Genomic DNA, 13,018 nt, shown 5'->3' with positions numbered 1-13,018 from the left:
ATGTATGCCTCTTCTGGTAAAAGGTGCACATGCAGAATATATACGTGTTGTTATGGTGCCACAGACACGTGCAATAATTGATTTTTAATCGACAATTGGACAAGTATGAATGCTGAATCTCGAGCAACATAGGTGGGCGCTTGGGATGGGGTCGGCCGTTTCAAATACCCGATGCTGTTAAGAGTGGACAAACTGACAAATCTACAGACATACAGACAGACCAAAATATTTGTGTCGAAGGTCCCCAAGAAAGACTATCGTCTTTAAAAAAAGTCCTATTTAAAAAACGCGCCAAAAGAACACGTTGGCGGCGGCGGCGCGCATATCGGTAGCGAAAACTAACGGCGGTGGCGTGTCGGCCCTTTGGCTCACACCTCTACCAGTCCCGCCAAAAATATCGTAAAAGTTGCCACGGCAAAGAGTTTCCTAAAAACGCGGTGCCTAAAAACAACTCTATGACCCACGGCAGTTAGTCACTTGACATAAGAGAGCCAATGGGAGGCCACCGCCGGGAGAAAACTTTTTTTGAACAATTATCCCGGTTGCCGGGAGAATAGACACTGCGTACGCTTATAATTCACGCTTCGAAGAGCTGCTATTGGATGGAGAACCAACCCTTATCACCATCGCGGAATTTTGCCCTCCGTACGGCTGAAGAAGCATTTGCGAACGAAATGATGTACCGCGTAACAACCTCCAACGGAAGAAAAAACGAGCTGTGTAGTGCATCGCGATGGTGAAAAGAAGGAATTCAAGAGTCTTCGAGAACCACTGTTCTCTGCTGGAAGCATTTTCGTGATAGTAACTACCATCGGTGTTTATCGTTAATGCGTGTGATGGGAAGTCCGATAAAGTCTGCTCAATTAAGGGCTGCCGTGGCGCCATCGATCTTCGTTAATGAACAGAATGCATCGGAGGCACCGAAAGCACATTTGTTGAAGAGGCCAAAAGATCAGGTAAGATTTCGAATGTTGAAGCTTTGTGGGTGACCTGTGTTCTTAAAAAAATGTGAGTGAATCTCAATAGAAAAAAAAAAGGTGCTAGATAGAAACACATGATCTCCCTAATGCTATTCACCGCGTGCTTACACGAAGTTTTCAGGGCCCTAGATTGGCAAAAGTTATGGGTATGAGGTAATCGAGAGTATACATTCGTAACCTGCGATTCTGTGATGACAATTCATCAACGAGTAACTCGGGGGACGAAATGCAGCTCTTGATTACTTTATTGGACTAGGAACGCAGAAGAGTTGGTCTGAACACTAGGGAGCGTAAAAGTATTATGCAACAATCACGGCAGAGAACAGCACTTTGCAAAGTGACGAGTGGCGAGATTCTGGAAGTTGTAAAGGAATACTAGGTTAATAAGGATGGGTTGGAGCACGTTCGGAGAGCAGTCTAAAATCGTGAATGGTATTTTATCCTATTCCTGAACAGGGAAGTATAAAACAGCTGCATCGTCCTTGTACTTACCTACGGAGCAGAAGGCTTGAAATTGTGGATGCACTGAGCAGTGCAAAACAAAACAAAAAAAGACAGTAATTTTAACAGACAGGAAAAGTGTAGAGTGGGACTGGAAACAAAGGGGTGTGTACAGTGGGACTGGAAACGAAAAAGAAATGAGCATGGCACGTAGTGCGTACGCAGGATAACCTCTGGTCATTAATGGTATTCGCATGGATTCTAAAAGAAAGCAAGCATTTCAGTGGCAGACAGAAAGAGAGGCAGCTGAAATTAAGAAGTGTGGATGTATAATGGGGATAACTATAACTATCATGTCATACCAACAAGACCAAACTGCCACACTTCTAAGTATAAAAGGGCAGCAGCAAGCACAGGACAGTATTGAATGGCAGAACATGACAAAAGGCTTCGCTATGCAGTGGGCATAGTGAGGCTGATGATCATCACAAAGTGGCAAGTATAAGAAGTATTCGACCGATTCTCTACTGCCTACTGTGAATTTCAAGTGTATCTATTTAGGTGTTTTGATATTGCGTTGACCTAAAGTGAGGGGGGGGTTAGGGGGGGGTGACTTCCTTGCTAACCAGGAAACTAGAGAAGGCACTGCGTGGCCGATTCTACAACAGCTGTTTCATACAAACCTTTGTTCATGCAGCACTTAATTTCTACTTATGGCATCAATGTGTACCATTGCCATATGCCTTAAAGGTGGTGTCATCGGCAACTGCACGATAGTGTTGCGTTATATACACCAAGTGTCCCTAAAACCTATGCACGTCCTTGCCTCCCAAGCATCGCAGTTTAAGTCGCTTTGATGTTTTCTCACTTTCTCGTGCCTGTGTGCGCATGGCATGCGTTGCACTCCCACAAGAAAAAAGAGCAGGCTCGAGGCATTCAAGACACTGTCACAGAGGCTTGCTGCGCTCTGCTTAAATTCTACGTTGTACTCGTATGCTGTATTGGCTATGCTGGCCGCTGCTCATTGCACGAATGGGCGGCTAAGGGCTGTGCTCCGAAATTGTTGTGAGGCTGTTTCATTGTGTGAAACTGCTTCATCAGACAAGCTGTATTACACATGACAGGAATTTGACAGCACACATATACTGGAAGGAAAGTTCAGAGAGTAACTTTAAATGTGGAACGTTTCTTGGTGAGCGAAAAGCACTTCAATTTTTTCTCTCTATTCGCCTCTGTCCGGGTGCTATAGTGGTCACTTTTTGTACAGGGTATTTATCAAAATTGGCATAAGACATGAAGTCTAACGAACACAGTTCACCAGTCAAGGCATGGCTAACGTGAAAAATCAGGGTACCTTAGCGATAGGACGACACATAGAAAAACATTATGGGCGATTTCTAGACATTATGAAATATCAGTCCTTTTCTGCATGCAACTGTTTCTTAGCTTTGTATGTTTTGCTGTGTTCTCTTTCTTATGACCATTTTTTATTTTTCTTCAGTAGCTGGTAGAATATCTCTGCTACTGTCCAAGTGTTGTTGAAAAACATTCAACTATAAGTTCTACCTTCCCAAATTTGGGTAGAGCTCGATAACTGTTGTGGGCTGAAGGGCTTGGAAGATTGCCCTCATTTACGTGTTTTAGGGTGAATGTCTTCTTCAATGACCTTGCAACTGAAATATGTCACATATTTGTGAAAAAATTAAAACAATAGGCGCTTACCTAGAGCATTAGATTTCCTCAATCCCTGCAAGATGTATTCCGATGCGTGCTGGCAATCTCCGATGTCAAACTCTGTCATAGTGAGGTCACATTGCTGATGCATCTTTTGTGTCAAGATGCTGTGAAGCACCTCATCTGTTATCGCCTGAAATATCGGGGCAATGACTGGAGCTTGCAGTAAGCACCCGAGACTTGTGCTTACTGTAAACAAAGGTTGCTTCCCTGGTGTAAGTAGGAGTGGTTGTTGACATGGCAAAAATGAGCTCTCAGCAGAAAGCACTTTTCCGCCTGCTTGGGCCGTGTATAAGTTCTTTCATCCTAGAGATGGGTAACGATATGTGTTCAACAAATGGGTATTGTTGTTTTGTCCTCCTCAGATCGACATACGCTCTCATTTTCCTTCGCAATGGTGATTAGTGGTGTAGCCTAGCTGCTGCTCACCTTTCTCCTGCAATGCAAACAAATATTTCCTTGTGGAGCAAAACACGAGAGCGGGGCCGAGTTTTTCAGAATATGTACTTGAAATTTTCGTACTGTTCTAGCTTTTGTTGAGAACATGCCCAGGTACTTGTGTATTAGAGCCATAGCTCGTGCTTCAGCCGCAATATGGCCAAGTTCAAGCCATTCAAGTTTTAGGCATTCCATCAAATTTTTTCCATTCAGAACTGGTTACTTCCTGCCATTGTCCTTTACAACAATGCCACATAACATCATGCTCTTGTCTTTGTACTTAAGCACCACATCACTCTGTCCCCTGTCAACCAGGCAAAGTTGCATTTGGCCTGGTTCACATTTTACATGTGAAAACCTAGACTGGTACTCTCTGCTTCTGAACTTCTACGCTCTTCGTAACACGATTGTGTTACATTAACCAAATTCGAGTCCTCATTCGAAGATTCAGGCACACAAATGCTTGGTCTTGCTCTAGTTTTTGGGACATGCTTTTTCAAATAACTTACTTCTAAACATTACCAACAAACGGAATTTTTCTAAACCAAGACATTTCTTATGAATGTCCCATGGTGCATACTTCACATTTTTGCTCCTGCTGACTCCTCTTTCGTTTGGGTTAGTTGGTGTCTGGTCTTGACGCAGTGAGCCCTTGACTGTGTGCACTGATGCCTCTTGTTCTCTTTTCCACATTTACTTAGTGTCTGTCATCACTATTGGCCTGCCCAGGGCAATTTCGTGAGTGGCAGCAAACCAGTTTGTCGCTGCTATATCATTACACGTTAAGTAATGCTCCAAATGCTTCAAGTACTTCTAAACACCTTTGAAATACGCAGCCTTAGGGTTGAGCTCTGTCTTCATCCCAAGCGGTGCCATTTCGAGAGATCTAGATATGGAGTGATGTATTTCCTTGCCTGTAGTGTTACAAGTTCGACGTCCCGTTGCCGTTCTTCATAGTAGAGTACTTCTGCAGAGAGTTCGATAGGCAGCAGTTGGTGATCTGCTTCCAGGTGTACATGTGGCACTGTCCAGTGGACGAAGGTGCAGCCTGCTTGTTTCCTTTTATGCCCAGCCGCTAGGCATTCCCCTCAGTCGGTATGTAGGGACGTGGTTGCGAGTTGTGAAATAGCACCCGGCCCCACAGGATTACAATAAGCAATGCCTTTATTTAGTGCCTATGTACAGTACCGAACGATTGAAATGCAGCATGAATTTTTTTCGGATGACAACTTATATGTAAAATTGCTCAAAAGTGCCACATCTTGTCGAAATAAATCTGGTCTCTAGAAATAATATTGGCTTTGATGTACACATTCTGTTTGACATTACACTGATATGGGCAAATGAAGACAGTCGAAACATAACTATTTGTGCTCCGTAGCCCTAAAGATGCCTCTTTCAATCTATGAGTGCTGTACTAATGCCTCCGATTGCGGGCGCGCGGTGGGTTTCTCTCAGGCTGTCCCAATCGTATGAAGAGCGCGTGTTTCGAGAGGTGGGCGTGGTCCTCTCTTGTCTCCGCACGACATCGCTCTTTCTTTCGGTCGAAAGGGCTGTTGCGCTGTTGGCAAAGCTTATATGTGGCGAGAAAAAAATGGTTCTGTGCTTTTATATAACTTTGTATTCATTCGGAAATGTCGAGCCAAGGTGTAAGAGAGGTGAAGTCAACCCTTGGGTGTATATATTCTCAAATCGACTTGTTTTGCTGTAGACTTGCGTTGCCCATAATATAGCGCTTATAACTTTGATACCTCTGCAAGAGATCCGGATGGGCTGGAAACTTACTGTACTTCGAAGTTTGCAGGCTGTATTGTAGGGACGGCACTGGCAAAGAAAAAAAATGACAGCGCAATCAAGAAGTGAAGTCGGAATAGTGCCACGCTCTATTCTCACGGGTTACTTTCAATTAAAAGGCTTGCTTTTTTTTTTTCTTTTCATGGAACCAGCGCTACTTTTCATTATACTGTCGTTTGAAGAATCTTCCCGTCGAGCCGCGGAAGCAGGATGCAGGGAGGAGGGTGCAGGCGGTCTAAATGCGTCTAGACTATGTCTAGATTGAACGTCACTGGTTCCACCACGACCACGGGCTGGTTACAGGCACGCTCTAGTCTTTTATGGTCACCCATTTGCCCTGTGAATTTTACAGTGTTCAATGGATACGTTGGACAATCTAAGAACGAACATCAAAATGCTTTGCTTGTTTTCTCCTTGAGTGAATACTTGGTTTTCATTAGAAAGACGTCGTTATGCTACATGTTTGACCCTTGGATTTGGATGCAGTTGAGAGTACTGATATTGCTATTGTGCGATCAAAACATAATCAAAATTCAGATGATGAAAAAAAGACGATCACAGCTCAGGCACCTTCATTGTTAAAACGTGGGGAGCGAATGTAGGTGGGCTAATCGAAGCCTTCTACAATATTCCAGCAAAATTACTTTTCATATGCTTTAGTTCAATGACATGAACAGGGCACTCAGTTGCCTAGAGCGTAACTGCGCTTTGGTTGACCATGTCATAAATATTTGTGCGAGATATAACTGTAAAACTATGAGGCAGGATTGGAGAGCAATAAAATCAATGACGACAATTAGCCCAGTTTCCCTTACAGAAGCTTCCGGAAAGGAGGGATGCTAGAATGTCTCTATATTTCTCAAATCGAGGTGTTTAGCAGCGAGCTAAAACGGACCGTAAAAAAAAAATGAAATATTGCCACAGTCGAATGTATACCTCCTTACTTATCAGGAAAATTACCTATCAGGAAAATGCTGAAGTTGCCATGCTTTTCTTCGTAAATGGGGCCAAAATAAATGCAGTAACAAAAAAAAATACCTTCCTTCAGTTCAGCCAGAAGATTCTGGCGATGATTCTTGCTCGTACATGGAGGAAAAACAAAATGTGCTCTCGCTGAAATCCTATCCGCTTTGTGGTCTGCTGTGGTGCCTGTCGAAAAATACATTCCTTCAGTTCAGTCAGAAGACTCTAGGGGTGATTCTTGCTGGTATGCAAAAAAAAAAAAAAAGAACATGTGCACGCTGGAATCCCATGCGCTCTGCTGTCAGCCGTGGTGTTGCCGTTGCCAGAACTCGCGCCCTCTCATGGTAGCCGGGCGGGCGAGGTGATACTCGTTCACTTTGCTGGGGAGCGCGGTGATTGGGACAGCCGGAGAGTGACACGCCGCACGCCCGCTATCTCGGAGGCCATGGCTTTATATACTGTCATAATGAAGAGTGATACCTTGGTGGAGCTGCAAAAGGAGCTGATGCAAAGTAAAGGAAGAAGAGGCGCATAACAAAATGGCTGACGCATGAACGATGGTTGTCTCTGTGTCAATAATCATTAATAAATGCGAAGCATTTCTTTGCACACTGCAAGCACTTTTGGGATCTATCTGCGTGTCTGTCTGTCTAGCCGCCCACGTCAGGGTGCTGTCATGGTCACGTTCTTCGTTAAATGGCGGGTATGTCCCTGAGGTGAGAGACATTTTATATCTGCCCAGGAATGGTGAGAACACATATCGGCAATTTCAACGCTTAACCGTTAAGAAAAAGTTCACATAGGCAGTGTTGCCCGGATGAATGCAAAAGATAAATGTGTCTCAGCAGCAATCGAACCCTATCATTCTGCGTGGCAATCGCTTATTCTACCTTAGGGTCATGCTAAGTCTTGGAAATACTTTACAAATGGACGCTGATGTTCGTGAAACATGTCGATTCTGGTTGCAATACTGGCTATCAAATTTCATGAACATCACTTATGTGCTCCCATGATACAGTCATCATGTTTGGTTAACATCAATTATAGTTAGGCGCCATGCACTGAGGTTAATTTGTGTCGCAGTGTTGAGGGCTACCACCTTCGTGAGCCCCAGCACAAACACCAGCACTTCAGATTAGCTTACGCTTCTGGTGTTACTTATATCTATGTGTCTGTTTGCTGCCTGATGCAACTGCAAACAACTGCTAAAATAAAATGTATGCGGCTGTTTAACATATCTATGTGCATGGATTTGTACGTATATGGAGCGTCTCTTCCATACGTCTTACTCAATAAAAAATTACAACACGTTCACCTTGCATCCACATGCTTCGCATAACATAGATTCGCAATGTACAAGGGATCTGCCAAATTTCTTCAGTAGTCTATGACAGAGACCAATGCTTGAGGCTGTAGCCACATGCCCTGGTGGGTTGTCAGTTTGTGCGTATCTATCGCAGGAAGGCTATTCACGTTTTCTTGGGCTTTCCAAGCTAACTTGGTAGCAGCAAGACATCCAGGAAGCACAGACGTCCACCTCATCTGTTTATTTTAAAGCAAACAGCCTGCTCACAGTGCCTATTAGTCATCTATCATCTCAGAAAAAATTGCCGCTGTGCCCTATGTGGATATCCAAATGCTTTGGCTGTCAACCTTCTTCGTGCAGGGGGCGTCTCTTTGGATATAGCCTGGGCACCAGAACTGCCTTTGTAAACACCGAGGCTTCACCAACCGAAGCCACTTGACAACAACGAGGCAACTAGGAAGACGCACTTAGTTTGTCTTCACATTTTAGGGCGAAGCTCCCTAAAGAAACTGTATACCACGCAAAAAATTTTTTTTGATCTTGGTGAAAATGAGAAGAGCGTTTATGACATTGGTGGCAACAAGAATGCTGACGTCCTGAAAAAAAAAAAAACGGGGCAATTATAATATTAAGTTGATGCTAAATGTGGACAAAGAATGACCGCTAGAATCACCCAACAGCGATGTTGCCAGTCTCTTGGTAGGACAAGAAATCCTCGCAGGGCAACTTATCTTGCTTGAAAAAAAATGTTTATAACCTGATATTGTATTTTACGCACTTGAGGCAACTTTAGGATGCGCAAGAGTTCAAGTTTTGCTTTTTTTTTGTCACGCGTTTACAGGTGGCACTGCCGGCGATCGCTTCCCTGCAAAATCTCGCGTCGCGACCATACAGCTAATATTGCAGCTCCCCGTTCAACCGAAGCTTGCGCACAGCATTTGACAGGAGGCCTCGAACATATGACCGCAGCAGTCAGATGCCGATGAACAAAGAGCGCAAGGCCACCTGTTCTTTTATTTTTCTTCCTTTTTGAATACAATATGTCGATGGCCAAATGGCCTATTTCGCAACCTTTACAAACTAAGTTAACGGATGTTTTGTGGATTGCCATTAGATGACCTCACTTGACATCATCGCATCAATGATGTCTGATCAACATTGTTACATTATAAACAACACGTCGGAAACTTTCACACTCATACTCAAGAAGTAGAAAAATATTGATAAAAAGCCAAAACTAAATCTTGGTACGTACTTATCTCCTAACAACAAAATGAAATAAATATAACACAAAAGACATAGTAATGCACAACCGAACCAAACTACGAGACCTCTCATCAAGAGGCTAATAACAAATCGCGTAGTCCTTTGTCCGTCTTGGAGGGTGGCGCTTGCGTACTGGACACCCAGTTCCAGCGTTCTAACTCGTCTGGTAACTGCTACTGTTAGCTGATGAAGGCACCGTGCTATTTCCCCCTTCTTTGTTGCATAGTCTGCAGTGGTAGCTGGGAGGTATTGAGGCATTGGAACACCCACCTCGTTTAGAGCATTATTGTGCAATGTATTTGTGACATTTTCAGTGCCACCAGACTGTTCTTGTGTAAGCGAGGAGCCTAAAGAGCGAGCTAGCTCGGCATATGCATAGTCATTGTGTGGAAGGCATTCATCATTCCGTGATTGCAATGGTATTCTCGATGATTCTGAAACATGCCAAGCCTTAACATCACGCGCTGCCAGTATTAGCTTTCACGGCAGCATTTTACAACGAGGAGACGATAAAAATAGCCCACAGACTGGGCATCGTTGACTTTGCAGTGTCCAATGGCTGCTTAAAGAGTTTACGCCCGAGGCACGGCATCGCTTACAAGAGGGTAGGCAGAGAAACCTCTCGCTATTGAAACACCTTGCGTAAGCAATAGCGTGTCTATTCGTTCCGCTATCACCTCGTTACGGCACGGCCGTTCACATAACACTGACACAAGGCAGCAAGATCTCGGCAGGAGCATCACATCATCGGCTACACGTAAATGTTGTAGTTGTTCTTCAGTGGTGGGGTCAACGTATGGATGGGCGGAAAAGGTGACGATACGTTCTGGAATGTTCATGACAGCACCGTACTCTTGCAAAAATTCCATACCCCAAATCAGCTCTTTACAACAGTCCAGTAAAATGACAAAAGTGGCGACGAAGCTCGAATCACCGATTATGAGCCGAGCGGTGCATTTACCGGTTGGCGTCATTAGCTGTCCACCAGCACTCCTTATGCTCGGCCCACTCCATGGCATCTTGACCTTCTTAAAGGAGCACTGACATCAAATTTACTCATGCCAAGATTGTTGCTTCAGCGAGTAGCTATAGACCCCGTAGCTGGGATTCACGACCTAACACGCAACTGAGGGATGAATTACTATCACTTTTATTAGTTTATATTACTGGGATCTAGCACTAATAAATAACAGTCGGCAATCCCTTCGTTTTTAGCGCTGGGAGCACCAGCAGTGGCGCTACCTCGCGGTCACCTCCAAGTCACGCCACAGCTGATCACTTCTCCACAGAAAAGAGTGACGTCAGGCTCAGCTGCTCCACAAACGTTTCGTCTGCTATGCGGACCCATTCAGTCATGCTTCGTCACCTGCATTGCTGTGGTCGCCGTACAACGTGTCGACTCGGGTTCAATAAGATAGTCTGGAGCTTGGAATCCCCGCGATTCGCAACATCGCGAATTATTTTTGCTTCAATCGACCTTTTGCAGAACAATGATTTAGAAACGGACGCCGTTCCAAGCAGCACTGCAGAGGTGCCCGAAGATGCACGTTTCATCCATGTTCGCTCGTGTGTCTCAATTAGCTATATTGGTGTGTTTTGGCATGAAAAGCATTCAGGTATACCCTGAATGCAATGGATCAATGCAATACAGCTATCGCGAATGAGCATCAGCGGAGAAATAGAGTACGTTTCCTGCTTGTCAGGTTCTTTTTCGTGCCTCCAGATGGCCCCACCTATCCAGCTTCTTGTCGTTAACATGGTATTACGACTTTTACATGGACGCAAATTCTACAGATGAACTAAACTTCAACGATACTTACGTGTTACTTGTTAGCGATGATATCTGACTACACGCTTTTCCATGTTTGATAGCTTGCGGTTGTGTTGATGTGTAACACATACGTGATATGAAAAGACAACGGGATAGCGCTTTTTTCCGTGCTTCAAGCTAGACACACTGCAACTCACCTGCAACTCACGATTCCCCTACATGCTGACCGACAAGCACACGTTTAATCATGCTCTTTTCTTTTGATATTCTTTTAAAGGTGGTTTTTATCTTGATAATTTCACGTAATCATTCAAACCGGTGCGATGAAGTTCAGACGCAACGAGCCACGGCTGGGCTAGAGTGCACCTGCGCGCGCTAGCCCGGCCAGGACGAGCGAGTGCATTTCTGCGCTTCGGCGCCAGTCGGCGCCACGATAAGAACACTCGGATCGTACACGGCATCGTTACTAGGGCATCGTCACTCAGGATGATATTTGTGGAATGTATCACACCGAACGCGCAGCACTAGTGTCGATGTCACAGGGCAGTCTATTTTCCGTTTTTTCTCCTTAGCTTTTCTATGCTGTTTGACATCAAATTAAAATAACTTCGACGCGACGAATGCCGTTCAAATTTGGCCAAGAAGACGTATGCATACCAAGCTATCGAATGATGGGCACATTTCTATCTTGAAATTTGATGTCAGTTCTCCTTTGAGGCGGTCGTCGAGCTCTTGTCGCATAATAAAAAAGGCAGCACCAGTGTCAACCACTGCTATTACGTAGTATCCGTCTATAATAATGCTGACGTCGGAACGTACAAATTCATCGGCATTAGTACTCAAACCCCAGGTGGTCGAAATTTCCGGAGCCCTCCACTACGGCGTCTCTCATAATCATATGGTGGTTTTGGGACGTTAAACCCCACAAATCAATCAATCAATCGGCATTAGTACTCGTGGTTGTCGTCTTTGTCATCACCGTCGTCATGTCGTCTTTGTGTAGAGGCAAGGGGGTCTTTTTGGCGTCTCGGTAATTGGCAACCTTGCCCCCGGAGGTCGCGCAGTTAGTTTCCCCGGCACGGGCTTGGGGAGCGGTTTATGACATCAGCGTAACTTTGGCGATTCGGGAAAGTGTGACCTCAAGCAGGCGAGGGAGACCGCCAGCGACGACTTAGTGAAGACACTTGGTTGGTCGGCAGGTGATCAGCACCATGGTCAAGAAAGTCTTCAAAATAAAATGAAGTGGGACGAGAAAAGTTTCCAAACCGGGCTTCTCGATGATGGCAGTAGCACGAGATATGGCCTGGTTCGCCGCAGTGGAAACAAAGCGGTCGGCAGTCGGCAGTGCGCCACAAGTCGGTCCGGCATGCTGGTGGTCGCCGCACAGGTTCTCGCTGCCACCAAGGCAAGGTAACGGGCCGTGGCTGAAAGGGTGCCTCTTCTGGGGCTGGCAGAAAACGGCGGACGCCATCAGCATAGGTCAATGGACGTGCTTCAGGTGGTGGCACCGGTGATGGAAAGGCTTGCTGTAGTTCGTGGCGCACGATTTCCGCAACAGAAGCAACTGAAGGCTCGGTAGACGAAAGGCCGAAGGCCGGCAGCTCTTCCCGCAGGATTTGCCTAATCGTTTGCTGTAGAGAGCTTTCGGAAATGGCAGCGTTTTGAGCGGCGGCACCAACAGGCGTTTGGTCGGGCAGGCGGTCAAAGTGGCGGCATCGTTGCCGGAGCGCCGGCTCGATGACAGTCGCCTCTTTAATAAATTCATCCATTGCTGTTGGCGGCTTTCGTACAAGGCCGGCGAAAAGCGGTTCCTTAACTCCCCGCATCAGGTGACGAACTTTCCTAACCTCGGGCATGTCAGGGTCAGCGCGGCGAAATATACGAGCCATATTCTCAGCGAACATGGCGACGCTTTCGTTCAGCTTTTGCACGTGGGCTTCAATCATCTGTTGTGCAAGATCCCGTCGGTCTGCACTCAGGAACGTCTCGAGAAGCTTTTGGCGGAATTTTCCCAGGCTTGTGAAGTAAGCTCCCTGCTCTCGTACCATGTGCGAGCGCTATTTTCCATTGCGAAGTAGGCACGGCCGAATTTCTCTTGCGTGCTCCAGCGATTCACCACAGCGGGCCGCTCGAACTGGTCGAGCCAGTCCTCGACATTTGTATGGTTCTCTTCGAAAGACTTCGGGAACACAAGGAGGCTCAAAAGTTACCTGGAAAGGAAAAGTCGTCTGGGCCGGAGGAAAATTCGCAGACGTTGAAGGGGCTGCCATGTTGGTAAGATGAGATGCAGTCAAGAGTTCTGGACTTGGGCCTAGTAGGGCCCGG

At 45.7% G+C, this 13,018-nt stretch overlaps 1 protein-coding gene across 1 annotated transcript in view; it reads left to right on the top strand.

The window, feature by feature from the left end:
- Positions 1-355: 355 nt before the first annotated feature.
- The window catches only part of LOC142802703 (uncharacterized), a 53,202-nt gene continuing 40,539 nt past the window's right edge, over positions 356-13,018 (top strand). Inside the window, exon 1 of the mRNA XM_075887681.1 lies at positions 356-956. Coding sequence (XP_075743796.1) covers positions 828-956 — 129 coding nt within the window. The 5' untranslated portion in view covers positions 356-827. The remainder of the gene's footprint in view (positions 957-13,018) is intronic.

This window comes from Rhipicephalus microplus, chromosome 3 (genome assembly GCF_043290135.1).
Source record: "Rhipicephalus microplus isolate Deutch F79 chromosome 3, USDA_Rmic, whole genome shotgun sequence".
In the NCBI taxonomy this organism is placed as follows: domain Eukaryota; kingdom Metazoa; phylum Arthropoda; class Arachnida; order Ixodida; family Ixodidae; genus Rhipicephalus; species Rhipicephalus microplus.
The sequence above is the reverse complement of the archived record's forward strand: the minus strand, read 5'-3'. Positions and strand labels throughout refer to the sequence as shown.